Source organism: Bos taurus, chromosome 18 (genome assembly GCF_002263795.3).
Source record: "Bos taurus isolate L1 Dominette 01449 registration number 42190680 breed Hereford chromosome 18, ARS-UCD2.0, whole genome shotgun sequence".
In the NCBI taxonomy this organism is placed as follows: domain Eukaryota; kingdom Metazoa; phylum Chordata; class Mammalia; order Artiodactyla; family Bovidae; genus Bos; species Bos taurus.
The window spans coordinates 55,156,760-55,176,976 of NC_037345.1; the positions used below are offsets into that span (position 1 = coordinate 55,156,760).

The 20,217-nt window shown below is 59.1% G+C and overlaps 2 protein-coding genes across 3 annotated transcripts in view; one reads left to right on the forward strand and one right to left on the reverse strand.

Moving 5' to 3' along the window:
- Positions 1 to 569: 569 nt before the first annotated feature.
- Positions 570 to 20,129, reverse strand: LMTK3 (lemur tyrosine kinase 3). The gene is given in 16 exon segments (XM_024979226.2): positions 570 to 1,084; positions 4,365 to 4,502; positions 4,668 to 4,803; positions 6,290 to 6,699; positions 9,519 to 10,913; positions 10,916 to 12,015; positions 12,622 to 12,771; positions 12,911 to 13,032; positions 13,141 to 13,225; positions 13,561 to 13,709; positions 14,274 to 14,361; positions 17,419 to 17,537; positions 18,014 to 18,090; positions 18,583 to 18,733; positions 18,999 to 19,132; positions 20,036 to 20,129. Coding segments are annotated over 16 exon segments (4,347 nt in total). The 5' UTR covers positions 20,112 to 20,129; the 3' UTR covers positions 570 to 1,067.
- Positions 6,679 to 20,217, forward strand: part of SULT2B1 (sulfotransferase family 2B member 1) — an 83,973-nt gene continuing 70,434 nt past the window's right edge. The window contains exon 1 of one of the 2 annotated variants that reach the window (XM_024978339.2): positions 6,679 to 6,778. The gene's annotated coding sequence lies outside the window, so the exon portion shown is untranslated. Of the gene's footprint in view, positions 6,779 to 19,905; positions 19,945 to 20,217 lie in introns of those variants that run through there. The other variant, XM_059876797.1, reaches the window with a different exon arrangement.

Below are 20,217 nucleotides of genomic sequence, written 5' to 3' on the forward strand. Positions count from 1 at the left end.
CCAAACTAGGGCTGGGTGGAATGGGAAACTGAAGGGAAAGGAACAAAACAAAATCTCAGTGAAGAATTTTGATTAAGGTGAAGGCAAAAGAATGTCAGGGAGGTAGGCGGTCACATGGAGAAAGAGGTAAACTGAGGCACAGTCACCGTGGGCAGGGAGGTAGATGCGACAGGCAGTGCCGTTCTGTGGTGTGTGGGAGGTGGCCACGATCCAGTGTGGGTGCTGGCAGGTCGCTTCTGAGCCCCTCCCTCAGCAGCATTGGCCCTGGGACATCTGGCCACCATCACAGGCCACCTTGCAGAAACCTGGCTCTGCCCCATTCCCGAACCCTCACCGACTCCTCATCACCTCCTGAACTGTAAGTTGAGACAGTGGTAGAAGTCAGTGATGCCCACACCAGACACAGAGCTGAGATCCAGAGAAGTGGGAAGCCTGGGGTCTCACTGCCACACAGGCGTTTCTGCCTTCCTGACCTCAGTGTTCCCATCTGTCAAATGGGGCTGTGAGAATGGACGCATCTCCTAGACAGCCTCCCCTCTTTGCCTCCTGAAACACACACACGCCCCACGTTCCTCCAAAAAGTTGTTTTTGTCTTTTTTAAATAATGTGAAAATGCCACGCGAAGGTTTGAACCAGAGACCCCTCCAGGGGCCAGGCCGGAGTGGAGAAGGGGAGACGCGAGATGGGAGGGGTCCAGGTCCCCGAAGCCTGCGGCCCCTGTCTGGGGCTGGGAGGGGGTAAGGAGGGGCCTCCGCTGTGCAGAGGAGCTCCAGGCCCAAAAGAGTTCAGTTCAGTTCCAAGAAAGGCGGCTCTCCAGGGAGGGGCAAGGGGTTTCCTGCCTCATTTGGCACCGAGGGGGTCAGGGGGCTCAGGGGAGCTGTCCGGGGGGCTAGGGGGTGGGGGGCCAGGGCCTCCCGTTTGGCACATGGTGGGGGAGGGGGAGGGCCCAGTCTCGGGGGCCTCCCCGGAGGCGGTGTCTGTGGTGGTGGCAGTGGCTCCGTCGTCCACAGAGGATTCTACTCTCAGCCCCTCTTCTGGGGGTGCAGGGGGGTCGGGTCTTTGGGGAGTCAGTTCTCCACGGGGCCTGAAGATGAAGGAAGAAGAGGGAGAAATTGGGATTACTGGGCAGAAGGGCTCATGGCTTCTGGCTCATCAGAGTGAAAAACCCAAGTTCTCATTGTGGTCCACAAACCCCCATCGTCTGTCTGCTCTGTCTCTTTTCTGTCTTCATTTACTCCCTCCCCCAACTCAATCTGCTCCAGTGATGCTGGTCTCCTTCCTCGCTGTTGCTCCAAGCACAGTCCTACCTCAGGGCCTTTGCACCGGCTGTTCCCACTACCTGGCACACCCTTAAGCCCTTCCCATAGAACTCAGGCCTCCACCCATGTGCCCCCTCTTCAGGGGCCTCCTCTGGCCATTCTCAGTCAAGCAGTCATTTCTCACCCCCGATTTTTGTTGTTTTTGTTTTTTTCTGTCATGTGGCATGACTTCCAGGATCTTAGTTCCCCAACCAACGATTAAACCCAGACCCTCAGCAGAAAAAGCGCTGAGTCCTAACCAGCATGGAAGTCTCTGATATAGTTATGTTCCTTTGTGTCTCTCCTCTGGGATAATCTCAGTCATTGTCAAAGAGCTAGCTTCTGGTCTGCTTGCCCCTGCAGAACGGAAGACCTGAGAGGACGGGACTGCATTTGGTCACTGCTGCATTCCCAGAGTCCAGTAGAGGCCCTGCACAAAGTGCCCTCTCGCCAGAGTTTCCCACCACGACTCCTCTCTCACCAAAGGAGAGCCCCTTACCCATTTGACAGATCCGGGAAACTGAGGCCCATGGGGTGAAGACTGTTGACGAGGGATACACGCCAGACACCCTCCCACTACACCTCATACTTCTCACCTGAGTCATAGCCCTCACTCCCAGTCCCTGAGCCTCAGTTTCCCCCCTCTTTTTTATTTTACTTACTTTTAGGCCGCATTGCCTAGTTCATGGGAGCTTAGTTCCCTGACCAGGGATCAAACCCAGGTCCCCCTGCCGTGGAAGCGTGGAGTCCTAACCACTGGACTGCCAGGGAAATTGTGGTTTCCCTATCTTTAAATGAGGATCATGACCCTTGTATTTTTTTTCAAAGGAGTAGGAAAATTCTGGCATTTGTAGCATCACTTAGCACCCAGGGAACATGTGTGACGTGGGCAGAGCCAGGCTGAGCACAGGGGTCTGAGGCAGAAGGGGCCTCTGCCTAGCCCCCCATCCCACCCATGGTCTCTAGAAACCAGCTCAGCAGCCCAGCTGCAGTGGGAATGCCTAAGGACTGAGTAAAGAGATTTGGGGTTTTGCATGACCTGGCCGGCCCTCCCTCTTGTCTCCTGGTGAATAAAGGTGAAGTCATCCTGGACTGCCGGCCCTGCCAGCCTCGGCCCTGACTCACCACTTGGCCGGTGTCCCCATGTGCTGGAACCCGTCTTACCCTGTTCTCGTGGGGGCCTTCGAGAGGACCTCTGGGAGGAAGTGACATTCGGGGGTGAAATCTGAGGATGCTGCCAAGTGAAGAGTCAGCCCGCAGCCCGTTCCTCCTGCCCTTGACTCTCTGCATGCCTTCTCTCCCTCCTGGACACTCGCCCTGGCCTCCTCCCCAGCCTCCCTGCCTCCCTTTGCCTCCACAAGGCCTGGGAGAAGTCTTCCTACCTCTGGGACTGAAGCTGCTCCTCCCATGCTCACAGTCCTCCCATGACTTCCTAGGGCCCCCAGGACAAAGTCCCCACCCCTCAAACCACCCTCAAGCCCACAAGGTCTGCCTTGCTCTCTCTCACCTTCCCCCACCCACTTCCATCTGCCCCATTCTCCAAGTAACCCCCCAGACACACCCGCTTCCCTTCTGTTCCATGAACCAGCCAAGCTCTCTCCTGCCTCAGGCCCTCGGCAAGCTGTTCCATCAGCTAGAATACTGTCCCCTTCCCCTTCACCTAGTTAACCACAACCAACCCCTCAAGTCCCTGGTTAAAGGGCCCTTCCATCACTGAGGACAGAAAGCCCTTTCTTCTTGGCGTCTCCTTTCTCAGCGACCCTGAGTTTTGCACTTATTCATTCACCGTGGGACTGGGGTCAGTGTTGTGGGTGGGATGGAGGGGGGCTCACTGATCCTGCCCAGCACAGAACATCCCCTTCACCCAGTGCCTGCACAGCTGATGCTCAGTAAGCGTCTACTTAATTAAACGCAGTAACGGCTACCAGTTAAAGACCACTGCTGCATGCAAGGGGAGGATTAAGCCATTTAATCCCTTTAACAATCTTATGAGTTAGATCCTGTTATCCTCCTCATTCTGCAGAAACTGAGGTACAGAAAGAGAAAGCGACTCACCCCTAGGTCACCCAGCCAAGAAGTGGCAGGGCCAACACTTGAACTCAGGCACAGTGCAGGGGAGCCAGGCATGGAGCCCTCCCTGAAAAGAGCCAGTTGGCCCTCCCACCTATTTAGCTCTGTCCTCTGGGAACATCTCCACCTGCCTGGCCCAGGGCAAGCCCTGCATCCAAGGACGTTCCCCCAAGGTGGGTGAGGATTAGCAATGTGGCATAAGTAAAACTCAAGAAAGGAACCGGACAAACGCTGACTGCTAGAGAAGGCGCGGACTCAGAGCTAGGTTTGTACCCTGGCTCTTCATGCCTCCCTACTTAAGCCTCAGTTGTCTCTTCTGTAAAATGGGGATGAGACTAGAATCCATCCTGTGGGATCATAGGGAGGATTAAATGGGTTAAGATGTTGCAAGCAAACTCTAGAGGCTATGTGACTGCTTGCTATTATCGCTATAGGAATCCCTGGCCATGGCCTCTCTGCTCTTGTTCCTGCTAACTAGCTTTGAGCCTCCTGGTTTCCTCTGTCTCCTGGTCTGCCTCTGACAACCGTACCCTCAAACAGAGAGGGGAACAGAATCACGCAAGTACCAGGCAGGAATCTGAGCCCAAAGATGGGCAAGAAAAAAGAACAACAAAGAAATAATCTGGGACTTCCCTGGTGATCCAGTGGTTAAGGCTCTGCGCTTCCACTGCAGGAGGTGCGGGTTCCATCCCTGGTTGAGAAGTTAAGATCCCACTTACAGCGCATTAAAAAAAAATACCATAGACAAGACTAAGAGGGGATCCTTACAGAAGGGAAACTGAGAATCAATCAGACAAGGGCGTGACTCCCCAAGCCCGTCTGATAGACATGTCTTGGTCTGAGCAGATTCCAGAGTTGGGTGGGTGGGTTTCACTGGTGAACAGTCAGAGAGAGAGGGAAGGAAGAGACTTGGAGAGAGGCAGGCAAATGCAGAGAGATGGGGACAGAGAGAGATTGGCAGAGGTGAGGCAGGGCCGAGGATCTGAAGCACCGTACCTGCGGGCCGGGCGTCGGGGGCCCGGGCGGGGGGCCCCGGGGTCTCCAGCGCAGGCGAGACGGAGAAGCGGGAGAAGCACAGGGGGGGGCCTGGCGGGGGGAGGAGGGGGAAATCCTCCGCCCACTCGAAACTGCCTCCTAGTGTGCGTGAGGAGAGGAGAGGAGAGGAGGCGGTCAGCCCCTCAGGCACTTCAGCCCTACAATATCAGCTTCTGCCGTCCGACCCCGCCCCTCGGCAGGCCCCGCCCATCACTGCGGGTGCCATAGACCCCGCCCCCAACCCTGCCCCGCCCCGCCCCTCACCAAAGCCGCTGTCGTTGCTGGGAAACCCATCTCCGGGGGTGGCGGGGTGGGGAGGCGTCGGGGGCGCTGGGGGCGTGGATGGGTCCGTGTCCCCCTCGGGGGGGCCCTGGACACTCAGCTCGTTGGTTGGCGTCTCCTGTGAGGGTAGATTAGGAGGGGCAAGGAGGGGGACGAACTTGTCACTCACTGCATCCCAAAAAGCAACAAACCCCGCTGACATTTCTGGGGCTTCAGGCATCTCAGTTCACATTCTGTCTCTCTGAAAATCCCCTACTCTCCCTTCGAAGCCGCAGGCTAGCTTTAACCTCACCCCAGCCTGAGGCTCTTCCCTCAACCACAGCTACACAGTCCAACGCAGGAACTGCCTCTGGGCTCCTTAACGCGCTGCCTCCACGGAAGCCCCTAACCCAAGACTATCTCCGTAAGTCCCGCCCCGATCCAAGACCCTTACCTATGTCCTAGATCTCGGCTGCAGGCGTCCCAGTGCTGGCCGCAGAACTACCTGCCCCTACGGTCTTCCAAACCCTTAACCCATTGTGAGCACCTCCGGACCCTCCAGTGAGCTCCTAACCCGCCCTCTGAAGTGGCCCCGCTCCAGCCCTCCAAGCCTGGCCCCTTGTTTCAGTGCCCTAGGCCTCAGCTCTTGACCCTGTTCTCACTCATCTCAGGACCTTAGTATGCCCCGCCCCAGTCCACAAGCACCATTTTCTCTTCAACAGTAACCTCTCAGGCTAGTTACTTTTAACACAATCCTCAATTCCCGTTTCATTCGTTCTGTCCCATCCCTGAACCCACTTACTGCACTTAGCATCTTAACACTACAAGCAGCATCTCTTAAGCCCTACCTGCAGCTTCTCCGAGACCCGCAACTAGTGGATAAGATCCCTTCCATTCTGAGCCCGCCCCTCAGCCTCCACATCCTTAGAGCGCTGGTGGACAAACCCCGCCCCGAACTTCACTAGGTTCCACCTCCACTTGCAGACTTTGCCCTAATCCTCACTTTCTCCTTTGTTGTGTAGTTGCTAAATCAGGTCCGACGCTTTTGCGACCCCAAGGACTGTAGGCCTCCCGGCTCCTCTGTCCATGGGATTTCTTAGGCAAGAATACTGGAGTGGGGTGCCATTTCCTTCTCCAAGGGATCTTCCCGGCCCAGAGATTCAATCTGAGTCTCCTGCATTGGCAGGCGGATTCTTTACCACTGAGCCACCAGGGAAGCCGTCCACTTTCTCCTTAGCCTCTGGCTAGCAGGTACCACGCTTTTCTTCCGGGTCCCTTCTCTTCTCCAGGCCTCTCCCTAGCCCTCCAGCACCCACACCTACCCCAGGCCCCGCCTCTGCTCTGGAGTGGGCCCTACCCCCCGACCCCGCCCTATCCCCCTAGCCAGCCTCCACCCTCAGCCTGCAAGCCCCGCCCCGCCTGAGGCGTGGCCTTCCTCCAGGCCCCGCCCTCACGCTCAAGGCCTCATCCGGTCCTCCAAGTCCCGCCCCATTCCCTGGCCAGTTTCTCCCACGCCCCGCCCTCACCCTGCAGGCCCCGCCCCAACCTAGACGCAGACTTCATCCAGGCCCCGCCCCTCCGCAAACGCCACCCCAGGGGGTCCCGGGCCCGCAGCCGCAGCGCACCTGGTCGAAGAGGTAGACGGTCACGTCCCCGTGGAAGGAGACCATCTTGCGTTTCCTCTCCAGCTCGCTGTCCTCGGGTTCGTCGGCCCCGCGTGGAGACTTGAGCAGTCCCCGCAACGGGCGGGCCGCGTCCGCGTCGGCGCTGCTCACCACGACGGGCACCGGGGCTGCCCGTGCTCTCCCGGGGCCCCGCGGCCCCGCCGCCGCGCCCGCTGCCGCCGCCTCCTCGTCCTCCTCCTCGTCCTCGTCCTCCCCGTCCTCCTCCGACGGCCCCGGCGCCCCCGCCCCGCCGGCCTCCCCGCCAGCCGCCCCGGCGTCCGCGCCCTCCCACGGGGGCCGCCGCGGGCCCGGCCCCGGGAATGGCGTGAGCGTGAGCGGCGGCAGCGCCAGCGAGAGCCGCGAGAGCTTGGCTGCGAGGGAAGAGACTCGGTGAGCTCCAGTTCTCGGGGAAACTGAGGCGTGCCCTCCCACCTAGCTGTGTGTCCTCAGGTAATCTCAGGCACAGTCTGTTTCCACCCTTGTGAACCAAAAGGTTGCACTGGGGTTCTCCCAGCAGAAGGGGAGCGATCTCCGCCTAATCCAGTGCTTAACCTTCCCCATGGTTCCCCAGTGCCCACAGCACAAAGCCCCAGCTTCTCCCCAGGACCATCAGACCCCAGTGCCCAGGCTCTGCTGACCTCTCCTGGCTCTATTGCCCCCTCCTTCTGGCTTGAGCTCCATCCAGCCACATGGGCCATCCCCCATTCCTCCCACCTCTGAGCCTTTGCATAGGCTGTTCCTTCTGCCTGGAAATTCCTTATAGAACTCAAGTCCTGTGCATCATCTGGCTCTTGTCTGGACTTTTAAAGCCTTCGGGGATCTCCCAGGAGGTCAGGCCAGGCTACCCGCTCTGCACCCTGTAGTACCAAGCACCTCTCCTTCTGAGCAGTTGATCTCAGTATAGAACTCTAATTCTGTGGCACTGTGATTAATGTTTGCCTTGCCACAGAACAGAGACTGAGTCGTGCTCACTCTGGCTGCATTCCCAAGCCCCAAGTACACAGAAGTACTCAGTCAATATTTGTGGGATTAATGAATGAATGTTCCCTGCTATACAATGTTGACCAAGGCACTTTCTTTCCCTTTTTAGCCCTGCATGGCCAGAAAATTGGGGTGTCTAACCATCTCCAGGTCCTTTCCCTGCCCTGCGACTCCTTAATCTTAGGAAGTCTAAGAAGAAGACTTCAGGTCCCTGGAGGAGGAAACCTCACTTTAAATCCCAAGCCTACCCTGCTCTCTTGCTATGTGTCCCTAGGCAAGCAGATCCACTTCTCTGAGCCTCTGTTTCCTCACTGGTAAATGGACAAGGGCCACCCATTCCTCCATTACTGCATAAGTGAACTGTGTGCCAGGCCCTGTGCAGGGCAATGGTGGGAATGAGAAGAGGATGAGGGCAGGGCAAGGAGAAAGGTGGATGTGGACTGAGTCACTCTGCACCCCTCATTCACTGTACTCCAGCTTCACCAGCCTTTTGTTATTCCCTGAACATGCCAACTTAGTACCCATCTCAGTGTCCTCTACCTGAAACATCCTTCTCCCAGATGTCCACCCGGTTCACTTCCTTCATGTCTGCTTATAAGTTGCCTCTTCATTGAAGCCTTCCCTGACCACCCATCTCAAGGTGATGGGGTGGTGGGGTGGGGCTTTGTAGAGGGAGCTATCAGGGGCTTGGATACCCAGAGGAAGTACAGGGTAACAGTCTTTAGAAATCAGGAAGGCTTCCCTGGGAAGGGGAAATTTGAGTGGGCTCATGAAGGATGAGTAGAAGTTCTCTGTTTTGTTTTTTTTTTTTTTTTTTTAAGGCTATTCCCAGGCTCTTCTCACCCAACACCAATCCCCCACCCCCAACCCCGGACCGCGGAGGCATCTTAGTTGCTCATCCTCTGTCGTTTTCATGTGGCCCAGGGTCTTTTCTGACACAGCTGGTTGCAAACTCTCCACAACAACCTTGAGGAAAGGGTAATATTCTCATACAGTGGGTTTGAGGAAGGAAGGTTCTGTGCCCAGTCTTCGTGACCTTTCCCTCTTGAATCTCAGGCTCTTCTGGCAAACAAAGATGATAACCCTTCCCTCACGTATGGCTATGAGGTTGCCAATATGAAACTGGCTGGGTCATACCAGTATAACTTTCATACCAGTATTTAAGGAAATCAGGCCTCCAGGTGATTCGAGTGGAACCACAGTCCCTAATCTCTCTTTTTTTTGACTGCACCACATGGCATGCAGGAATCTTAGTTCCCTAACCAGGGATTGAACCTATGCCCTCAGCAGTGGAAGCCTGGAGTCCTAACTACTCCTATGTCCAGATCTAAACAGGGGCCATTTATCTTTACTCTCCATTTATCTTCTCTTACACTGTCTCTTCTCTATGACAAAACACCCACTGTGTTCCTATCAAAACTCAAGTTTCAAGACAAGGCGTTTCTCCTAGGCTCTCAGGCCACCAGTACCACGGTGGGCAGGGCAGGGTCTGAGGCTCCCTGGGTCCCAGCCCTGGGCAGCTCAGAGCCCGGCACCAGGGAGGCCTGGCACACTGATGAGACACTTCAGCTTGGTGGAAAGCTTAAGCCAGAGATCATGCACTGGCAGCCCAGCCCACAGAGGCTTTGTTTGAATTAGTTTCCACCATTAAAACACCTAGAACTCTGGTTTAAAGGGAAAGCAGCAGATTTGGCAATATTGGGTGGGCATTCCCGAATGAAGCTTAGAAATGGCTGCATTTCCTCCCCAGCTCCCACCCCACGTCTCCCAGCTCTTGTTTATTCATTCATTCATTCATTCCCTTATATTGTCTGTTGCCCTTCCCCCGCTCAGCATCTGAGTTTGCGATCCCTGGTTGATGTGAATTGTGATGTAATGGCTGGTGCTTAGGAGTGCCAGGCTTTGGGTCAAAGGCTTTGGAAGTCCTAACTCATGCAACTCTCGCCATCCTCTTAGGTAGGTGCTATCCTTGTCTTCTGCTTTTGGCAGATGGGGAAACTGAGGCCTGGAGTTTGTCCAAGGTCACAGAGCTAGAGAGGGGCGGAACCAGGGTTTGAGACCAGGTAGTATGACTCCAAGATCTGCACTGCTTAGCGTGCTGACCTGCCTGGTACCAGGGAGGCTGAGCTTCTCAACCGCACCCTACCTCTTGGAAAGAGCTGGGCGTTGGCCCCCAACCGCGCTTCCATGCTCCCGGCAGCCTGCTCACCTTTGATCTGCTCGCTGTTCCCCTGAGGGGGTCCCAAGTCCAAGAACAGTCGTGGCATCTCGGGGCCCTTCCTCTCGGGCTTGGGGGGGTCCCCGTCTCCGCTGGGTGCCGTGTCTCCGCCGGCCCTGCTGTCTGGGGCCCCGGGCTCTCCCTCGGAGGCTGCCTCCGGCCTGACTCTCTGGGGCGCTGGCTCCGGTCTCCTCGGCTGCGCTTCCAGCAGCGGCAGGGGCGGCTGTGGCCTCGTGCTGTCGGCCCATCCGGCCTTTGCGTCCACGCCGCTTCCGGGGCCGCCGCCGGGGGCCATCCCCGTGCCCACTGGGGCTTGGCCCCCACTCCCGAGGTCCAGCCTCCCAGCCCCGGGGGCTCTCGGTGCCCCCCCAGTCTCGGGGGCTCTCCTCTCGGTCCCGGGTTCCAGTGCCCCGCTCCTGGGGGCTGGGCCAGCGGGGCCAGGGGCTGTCTCCCCGCCGTTCAGGGCCAAGGCCACCGCGCCGGGTGCCGGGGCTCTCTCCAGTGAGGTCTCTGGGGCTGGCTCCCCGTTCGTGGGGGCTGGAGCCCCACTCTCGGGCATCTTCTCCCAGGGCCCTGGGGCTCTCCAAGGCCCAGTCTCTGGCAGCCTCTCCGGGTTCCTGGGGAGTCTCAGGCCCCCATTCTCTGACCCCTCCTCGATCTTTGGGGATGTCAGTCCTCCATTCACCAGCACTCGCTCTTCTCTCTCTGGGGGCCCTGGGCCCCCATTCTCCAGCACTGTCTCCTCTCTCCTTGGGGGTGGCAGCTCCCCATTCGCCAGCACTTGCTCTTCTCTCTCTGGGGACCCGGGGTCCCCATTCTCTGCCACCTTCTCGTCGGCGCCCAGGGCTCTCGGTCCCCCGTTCTCCAGCACTGTCACCCCGTTTACCGGGAGGCTCAGGCCCTCGTTCGGGCTTGGGGCTTGCTTCCCGCTTTCCGGGACTGCGGGGTCCGGACTCGGGCCCAGGGCTCTCTCTCGATTCCCGGGGCCTCTCCCCGTCTTCCGGGGCCCCTTCTCTCCCAGGAGGTTCCTTGTCACGTCCTCCCTCAGGGACATCAGCAGCTGCTCGGTGCTCACTTGAACTACGAAGGTCGGCTTCTCCCGGGCCCCCGGGAGCGGGAGGGGACCCGGGTCTGGGGGCGGCCGGGGCGCTCCCGGGTCGGGGGGCTCGGGGGGAGCCCGTGGCCGAGGGACCCCTTCCTCCTCTGCTGCCCCCGCGCCGGGGAAAGCTCCCTCGGGGGAAAAAGGGGTCTCGGTCTCGTAGCCGCTGTCCCCCGGCTTGGGGCCCGGAGACGACAGGCCTGAGCCGGGACTGGCCACGGCCGAGGAGGGGTCGGGGGACACGGCTGGGTCCGCGGGGGCCCGGGGAGGTGGCGGCGGGGGGGGGGAGCGGGAGGTGGCCCCCGCCCGGGGTACTGGGGCGCCGCCGCCCCCATGAGGGGGTCCAGAAACTCGGGGGGGGCCGAGGCGGGGGGGTTCAGGGGCAAGTCGGCCAGGGAGCCCCGCTCGGCCCGCAAGGACGAGTCGTCCTCTGGGGGATGGGGGCAGCCAAGAGCAGGGTGGCCCCCCCAGCCCGCAACAGCATCCCCCCGCTCCAGGGGCAGGCAGGAGCAGGCCCCCTCGCGGCTGCATAGGGGGCAAGGTAGGGGACCCCGGCGACTGGGGCCCCCACCAAGGCTGCTGCTGTCTTCCCCCGGGGAGCTGCCCTCCTCCTCCTCTTCCTCTTCGGCCCACGGGGCGGCCCCCCGCTCCCCCAGCACCTCGGCAGGGTCTCCTGCCAGGGTCTCCCCGGCGCCCCGGCCCTCGGGGTCCCAGCCACTCAGGAGGAAACTGCCGGATGCAGAGGACTGGGCCGGGAAGGGCCGGGCTGCCGGGAAGAGCGGGGAGGCCCAGGTCTCGGATACCAGCTGAGGGACCTCGGAAGGAGCCTGGGGGGCCTGGGGGGCAGGAACTCCTGGGTCTAGGGGGTCCCAGTCATTGGGGAAGAGGGGCTCCGGCGGGGAGCCATGCTCCTCGAGACGGATGTAGTATTCGCTGCTCACGGAGGGGCTGCGGGCACTGATGACCGGCAGCACGCTGGGCGTGGACAGCGCCTCATAGAAAGGGTTGGAGGGGTTGGCGTGGGGGGCCGGGGGCGCGGATGCCGGCTGCCAGGTGGGTGCCCCCCCGCCCCGACCGGCCCCCCGCCGTGCCTTCTCCCACAGGCACTCAAGGTTGAGGCCACCGCTACTCTCGGTGACCGTGAGCACATCGTCGGGGTCAGCCCCAGGGAAGCCATCTAAAAGGGGGAACGGAGAGGAGAGGGTCCCTGGGCGGGGGGCGCTGTGCTGAGGGGGCCAGGGCCAGGGGAAGGGACCATCTCGGGGTGGGGGTGGCGGCGGCGGGGGCCTCGGGGGCCGCTCAGAGAGCAAGTAGGTGAGCTGCAGCTGGAGATCAGAGGCTGAGGGGCGTTGGGCAGGGGGCCGCCAGCAGGACTGCAGGATGTCATACCTGGGGGAGAGGGAGGAGGCAAGAGTGAGCAAGGCAGAGTCCCAGCTGGGGGTGGGGAGTGGATCCCCAGGGGAGGCAGAGACCAGGTGGGCAGACACCCAGGGAGATGAGAGTCAAGACCAAGAGGGGAATTCCCTGGTGGTACAATGGTTAAGATTCTGTGCTTCCACTACAGAGGGCACAGGTTCGATCCCTGGTCAGAGAACCAAGATCCCACATGCCCTGCCCTGCAGCCAAAGGAGAGGGGGAAGAAAAAAAGACCAAGGTGGGAGACAGAAGGGAAATGATAGTTAAGTGACAGGTTAAGGCGGCTTTCTGGTTGGGTTACAAGTTTTGGAATCAGAGACAGGAAAGCAGCAGAGGTCTTCTAGGGTCAGAGAAACTAGATTTGGAGACCAGCTGAGTTACTCCATGCTTCAGTTTCCCTTCCTCCACGTAGCAAGCAGATGTTGGCAGAAAGGGTTGGGACGTCCCCACTCCAGTTTAGGGCTGGCAGCACGTGGTGCAAGTGTGCAGGGGAGAGTGTGAAATGAAGTGGAGAATTCTGGGATCATCCCGGGCTGGGAGGTGGAAGGTCAGGGGTCGGGGGTCAGGCCCCGCCCTCACCAGTAGTCCGCATAGGGCAGCTTGAGCCTCGGCCGGGCCAGCTTGACGTGCTGCTGCCGGACGACGAAGGCCAGGACCTCTTCGTCTGACAGGTGGCGGTAGGGCTGAGCCCCAAACTCAAACAGCTCCCATAGAGTCACCCCTAGGGACCTGAAGGGAGAAGAGAGAGGTCAGAGCCCCGCCCTGACCCTCCAGGGAGCCGCCCCCCTCCCCGGGCCTCAGTTTCTCCATCTGTAGAACCTGTGACCCTTCCGCCTTCCTTGCGCTCTGTGCCCCCTGCCCGCCTCACCAGATGTTGCTCTCGCGGCTCTGGTCCACCACCATGAAGGTCCCGTGCAGCTCGCCAAGGAGCTCGGGCGCTGCCCAGCGCAACGGGATCCAAAGGCGCTCGGGGGTCAGGTAATAGTCCTCCTGGGGCGTGGGGGGGTGGGGCGCAGGCCGGGGCGCGGTCAGGTGGGCCGGGGCACCCTCCCACCCCAACTTGCCCCCTTCCCCGCCCTGATGGAGGGCAGCCCCCACCTTGTAGTTGCTGTGGGCCAGCCCGTAGTCTCCGATGCGCACGGTGAGGTCGGAGGTCAGCAGGCAATTGCGCAGGGCCAGGTCGCTGGGGGCAGGCGAGGGGGCGAAGTAAGAAGCGGGCAGCTTTGGGGAAGCCCGCCCCGCTACTTAAAGAGTGCGCCCAGTTTTCCCTGCACCGCTCCGTCTTCATTTTCTCACTCCTCCTCTCCTACTTTGACTCCTCCCCCTCCCCGACACCCACTCTTCAGTAACCCCGCCCCTTTCCTGACTCCGCCCACCGCTCCTGACCCCGCCTTTCCCCCCCATCGCGAGTCTTTCCCCTGTTTTGTGCCCCGCCCCCAACTCAAGCGTCCTTCCCTCCTTAAGCCCCTCGCCCTCCTTCCTCGCCCCAATTCTGCCCGGTGGCTTCCGGGCTGCCACCTGTGCACATAGTTGTGAGAGTGGAGATGTGCGAGCCCGCGGGCGATCTCCAGGCCCATCCTCTGCAGTGTCCGCAGATCTCGAGGGGGCAGCTCAGGGGACAGACCCTCGGGGGGCCGCTGGGCCCGAAGGTAACGCTTCAGGTCCCCCTGGGAGAGAGGGCAGGGAGGGGTCAGTTCCACCGCATCGACACATTCAGGCAACCCGAGGCATGGATGGGGCGGCCGCTGCACTCATTTGGGCTTCAGTTTCCCCTGCTGCTGAGAAACACTTTAGTAACAGAACGCACGCTCCTCACGTGCTAGTCAGGGCGTGCCACCTGGGGTCCCGGTTTTCCTGTTTAGTCGTTAAGTCGTGTTGACTCTCGCGACCCCATGGACTGTAGCCTGCCAGGCTCCTCTGTCCTGCCAGACTCCTCTGACCATGGGATTCTCCAGGCAAGAATACTGGAGTGGGTTGCCGTTTCCTTCTCCAGGGGATCTTCCCAACCCAGGAAAGGAATCCAGGTCTCCTGCATTGCAGGCAGATTCTTTACCGACTGAGCTACAAGGGAAGCCCATCCACCTGGAGACTGAGGGCTCATCTAAGAAATGCTGTCTTGTCACAGGTGTCGCTATGATGATGTCATTGCGAATGGCCCTGAGCCCCCACCGGGTCCAGCTCCTCACTCTGCCCCTCCCCCTCCCCGGCCCCGCGACCCCCCAGACCCTCACCAGTTGACAGAACTCCATAATCAGCAGAAAGGGCAATGTCTCCACGCAGACGCCTAGGCACTGGAGAACGTTGGGGTGTTGCAGGCTCCTGCACGGGGGTGGGGGTTGCCTGGGTCAGGAAACAGCCCCTTCCATCCGACCCCAGCCCTGTGGCCCACCCCACCCTCCTGGCAAAACCAGACTGTTGCTTCAACCTCTCGGGTCTCAGTTTCCTTACTTGAGAGTTAACCCCTCTCCCCGCCGCAAACACACACTCCTTCCCCATATCCCCGTCTCAGGTCCATCCCACTGTCTCCCAGTCTCCAAGCCAGACCCTCAGGCACCTCCTTGCCCCTCCTCCTGGCTCACCACCCCCTCAGCCTTTCTTCCTGCCCCCTGATTCTTTCCCCTCCCCTCCCACAGCCCCAGCTCAAGCCTCCTCCCAGCCTCCCTGCCTCCAGTCTCTCCCTTTCAGTCTGCCCCTGACCTGATGTCCACCTGTTCACGACCCTCCATGGCTCCCCAGTTGCCCTGGGACAGAGCTTGGCTCACTCCTCAGTCTTTCCTGCCCCACTGCCTTTCCCAGCATCACTCTTCACTCCATGTACATCTCCTAGACTCACAGGTGCCTGCTTAGGCTTCAAGCCTTGTATACCTCTCTCTGTGGAGAGCACTCCACTCTCGTCCAAGTCCTCCTTGTCCGTTAGTGTCAACATCCTTTCCTCAAGAGATCACTGCCCTTCCCTCAACACTGGGGGATGCCCTTCCTTGATCCTCTCACTGTGGCTAAGAGTCAGGTTGGGGGAGCAGGTTTCTGAATCTTGTCTCTACCTTTCCCAGGCGTGTAACCTCACAGAAGTCACTTGGCCTCTCCCTCAAATGTAAAATGGGGATGGTCATAGTAATCCCCTCATAAAGTTGTGACAAGAAATCTAATAGGATCAGAGAGGAGCTGGCATTTCTCCTGCCTCACTGCCTTTGTTCCTGCTGTTCCCTCTGCCTGGAACACGCTTCCCACAGTGCTTTACGAAACTGATTCATCCTAGTCAAGCCTGCCTTTCCCACAGTTCCCATCCCAGAGCTCCTCCGTTTCTATCACATCCTGCCTTATTTCCTCAAGGCACTTGTCAGTCTGTGATATTTTCCTGTTAAAATTTATTTCTTCACTGGCTCATTTATTGTGTGTCCCCTCCACTAGGTGGCGAGCTTTACAAGACAGGATTTGGGGCTTTTGTGTGCATGGCCATGTTCCCGGTGCCTAGACTAGTAGGTGCTCAATAAAATCGTGTGGAGTGAAGGATTTAACCCTGATACATGACCCGAGGGTCTGTGGAAAGATTAACACATCCAGGACTTGCAGCCCAGGTTGCACCTTGCAACCTGGCTCGAGGAGGGTAGAACAGTTTTCGTTTCATTGGGGCCTGGCAGGAGAGGGGTTGGGGGGCAGGGTGTGGATAGTGGCTTCTGCTCCTGCCTGGGAGACAACTAATGAGATAAAACTTTCCTAAAGCACCAGCATATGCTGGGGCTTGAAAAAAAAAAAAAATGACTGGAGCTCCCATCATGGGGAGACTTAGGATGGCAGATGTAGAAGGAAGCTTGGATCCACTGCACACCTACTAATCTGAGCCAGGGCTGGCCCCTTCTGTTATCAAATCCTCCTAACACCTTTGCTAGGCAGGATGATGTTTCCCATTGGATCCAGGGGAAAAGGGAGGCTCAGAGAGGTAAAGTAACTTGCCCAGGGTCACACAGCTGGTAACAGTGCCCGAGCTGAGATTTGCTCTCAGGTCTGTGGCTCATCCAGCAAACGTCTACCGAGGGCCAGCTTGTAGCTGGGTGACAAGATGGACCCCAAGCTGCCAGTATAGTCCTGCATTCTCCACCTGAACTTTCTGAGAAGGTGGGAATGTTCTCGATCTGAGATGTCTAACGTGGGAACCACTGGCCATATATGGCTCCTGAGCTCTTGAAATGCGGCAAGGGTAGCTGAGGAAGACATCTTGAATTTGACTGCATTTTATTTAAGATGAATTTAAGTAGCTGTATGTGGCTGGTGCTTGCCAGCATGGGTTGAGAGAGAGAGAGAGAGGCAAGTCAACGGATTCATGGATGAAATAATGACACACTAGGATACGTGTGATGAAGAAAATACACAAGTTGATATGATGGAGCATCCCAGGGCCCTCCTTAGGTGGCAGTGTGTGTGTGTATAAAGGAAGGCCTTTCTGATCTGAGACCCAGGGAGGAGAAGGGATCCCACCATCAGAAACTGGGGGTGGGTGAGCCAGGAGCAATATTCCAGACAGAGGGAAGAGCAAGGACATCGGCACTGAGGCTGGTCTGTGGGAGGGCCAGGGGGCAGGGCTTGTGGGCTGTAGGGACGGTTGGGACTTTGTCCTGAGAGTCACAGGAAACCACAGGAGTTTTCAGAGGAAAAGGTTCATAAAATCTCAGGGCAAAGCTCACTTTTACAGCCCTCTGTTAAGAGGTGCCCATATACACACCCTCTCCATGCCCGGGCACGCAATACCACACAGGGCATAAATGAGCAGAGGTTTAATTAACACTGATCTAGAAGCTCTTAGAATGGAGACCAGGCAGGAGAGGGATAGCATCCTGTCTTCCCAGACCTCCCAGTCCAGTGGGGACAGGCGTGGGGAGACCGTGGCCGTTTGGTGCAGCCACTCAGGACTCTGGTCTGTGATTCTGATTCTGCCCTTCATAACCCACAGGCAGGGGCCTGAAGGAGGGACCACCGTCACAGACCCTGTGCCAGGCAAAGGCCCATTTTGTATCCTCTCAGCTGCCCTCTACATGAGGCTGCTCAGGCTTCCTGGACTAACTTTCTAGATGAAGGTACTGAGGTTCAGAGTGGAGCCTTCTCCACTCTGATTTCCAGATTTCCAGCTCAGCTTTTGCGCTGTTTCCTTCACCTGCATCACACTGCCTTCATGTCCCTGCCTCTGGCCCGAGGAAGACCCCGAGGCTCAGGGAGGGAAATGATCTAGATTGACTGGCACAGCCAGGAAAAGGTACATCTAGGATTGGAATCCAGAGTTGACCCCACACTGTACTCCTCCTGCTCCCAAACGTTACCACCATGAAGCACAGATTCAGATATTTGGGCCTTCAGGGCTCCATGTCTACCCAGAGGTCCCCATACCTGTATGGCTGTGCTTCGGAGATGAACTTGCGCTGCTCCAGGGGCCCTGCGCTGGCTCGGAGTTCCTTCACCACCACCTGGGCGGGGGTGTAGTCGGAGAAAATCTCTCCCAGGATCACCTGCTCGAGGAGGACCCAGGAATCAGTGCCTGCTTATTCCCCAGCCCCATCCCAGGGAGTGCCCTCCACCCCACCTGATGGCTCCCAACTTCCCTCTCCTTTCCAGCCTCTTCTTTCAACTCCCACCACCCTCGTATCCCCACCAGACGCGGGGTGGGAGACTCACAGGCCCAGAGTCCGATGGACGCAGGGACGGGTGGAAGGATGGACAGACGGACGCGTGGAGAGCCGGATGGCGAGGCGGAGTGGTCAATGGAGTGAGGAGGGAGGCGCTGACCGACAGATGGGGGGGATGGGGTGGGTGGGAGCCCGTGAGAGGTGAACAGAGAGAAGGGCAATGGGTGGGCCGAGGGGGCAGGGGGAGGAGGCAGGGGGCAGATGAGAAGTGGTGGGAGCAGGAGTGATGGACACAGAACAGGAGTGTCGCCCTGGATTGTGTAGAGCCCCCACCTCCCACCCCAGCCCCACTTACTTACCTTCCCAAACCAGCCACTCCCAATCTCCTGTAGGTAGCTGAGGTGCTGGCGGCTAAGGCCCAGGGGGGTGGTCATGTCTGGCGTGGGGGACAGTAAAAAGGGGAGGCACCTGAGCCTCTCTCCCCTCCCAAGTGCCACCAACATCCCCTACCTCAGTGGGGACCGGGGTCAAAGCAGACACAACAAATCTCTTTTCATTGGCTGCCCCCACATTCCATGAAGAGATCTCAGTCTCCTCATTGGCTGCCCACAAGTTTCTAGTGTCCAATCCGTTCTTCCCTTTGGTGTCCCAAGATCCTATGACTTAACTTCAGCCTGCCATTGGCTCTGCCTCTGGCATTAAGATCTAGGCTGACCTCATCATGGATTGCTCTGCAAGAATCTCCAAATCTGGTTTGGGGTTAAGCAACGGCTTCCACCAAGATGATCTTGGAGTTGCTTCACGCTGCTTCCAAGATTCCAAGGCTCCCACCTCTGCCTTTCCCTTTGATTCTCTGAGGGAGGGCTGTCAGCTCCTCCCACCCTGAATTGGGGGGCCACGGGATTCCAGTCAAGGTGCAGGGCCATACCTGAGTGTGATGGCTGCGGGGCAGGCATTGGCAGCGAGACCTCAGCCAGGGGGAGAATGTAGACGTCAGGCAGTGACTGTGAGGAGGAAGTCTCCTCAGCGGGAGGGGTGTACTCCCCGGAGCAATCCTCCCCTTCAGGGTTCTCAAACTCCTGGGGCCAGGAGGGGTGAGAGGTGGGAGAACACAGCAGTGAGAGACATCATGGTCCTTCTAATCAATATTATCCCCACCTTTCTGCCAAATGTCCTCCAATCCCAGTCCAATTCCCATCCGGAGTTGGATCTTGCTGTAACTTTAGGCCTGAAGGGCTCTCAGACTCACTGCCCGGCTCCCCCGGTGGTGGGGGTGGGGGGTTAGCGGAGGAAAGGCCTTGCTGAAGTGTTCCTCCCCACCTTAACTTCCCTCGTGCACCTCACCTTGAAGCCGACATCGCCCCGTTTGCAGCACAGACAGGTGAGGAGGAGGAAGATGAAGGCCAGCAGGCCAGAGCAGGAGATGAGGACCACGGCATAGGGAGGAGCCAGAGGCGCCCGGCCCAGGGCGAATCCGTCTGTGGGGACAGGGCTGGGCTGGGCTCGCGTCTTCACGCCCCTGGCTCCCCGATTCCTTGCCCCTCCCCGTCCAGTTAGTCTTGACTACAGCTCCCATGATGCTCTGCACCCAGGGGCCCCTTGGCAGAGGAGCCGGATGGCTCGGGGCATTGTGGGAGTTGTAGTTTGGGGCCTTCTCAAGTGGTTGGGTTGGGGGTGGGGTCCCTCCTCTCGCCCCAAGCTGGGACCCCCCCCACCCCCACCCCATCACCTCACCCTCAGGTTTGGATGAATTTCAGTGAGGACTGAGGGAAGGAGGAGTAACAGTGGAGCCTGGAGTGCTCAGAATTTAAAATACGCTCCCACGACAGCCTTCCTACCCCCTATTTGAAGAAGAGGATGAGCCCCCAGCTGCAGGCTGGGAGAAGGTGCTCGCCCCATGCTGGATCCTAGTTACGGGGGTTGAGGCCTGTCACTTTTAAGGACGCTTGGAGCACACACATGTCCTCGGTCCCCAGCCCCAGGTCCCGAGTCGGGAGCTCCGCAAGCCTTGGGACTCCCCCAAAGCTGGAGACAGCCTCCAAGGCTGTGTCCCCTTTAGAAATAGTATTCCTCCTCTCTGTCCCCAATTCTCCCAGAGGCCCTGACCTTCCCCGGCTTCCTGCACACACCTGCACACACACACGCGCGCGCGTCTGCACACACACACATGTTGCCCGAACGGACCCCCTCCCCACCCAGCCCCCAGCCTTCCTCCCACAGGCCCTGCTGACAGAGGCACCATTCCTGCGCCTCCCCAGGCCCTGGCTCGCTGCGGGAAGACGCCACACAGGTGACGGAGCCAGAGCCCCGCAGACAGACCCCGGGGCAGGCCAGGGTGGGGGTGGGGGCCACTGGACAGCAGGATGGCCCGACAGACTCACCGGGGTGGGCCGGGGACGCCAGGCAGCCGGAGGCGGAGACGGCCGCGAGGAGGATGAGGGCGCCGGGGGCAGGCATCTTGTCGAGGATGGCAGGGAGGTGGAGGTGGTGGCGGCTGGGGAGGAGGGGGGGGCGGGCCCTCAGCCCCCAGCCATGGGGACCCGCGCGACCCTGGCCTCCCCCC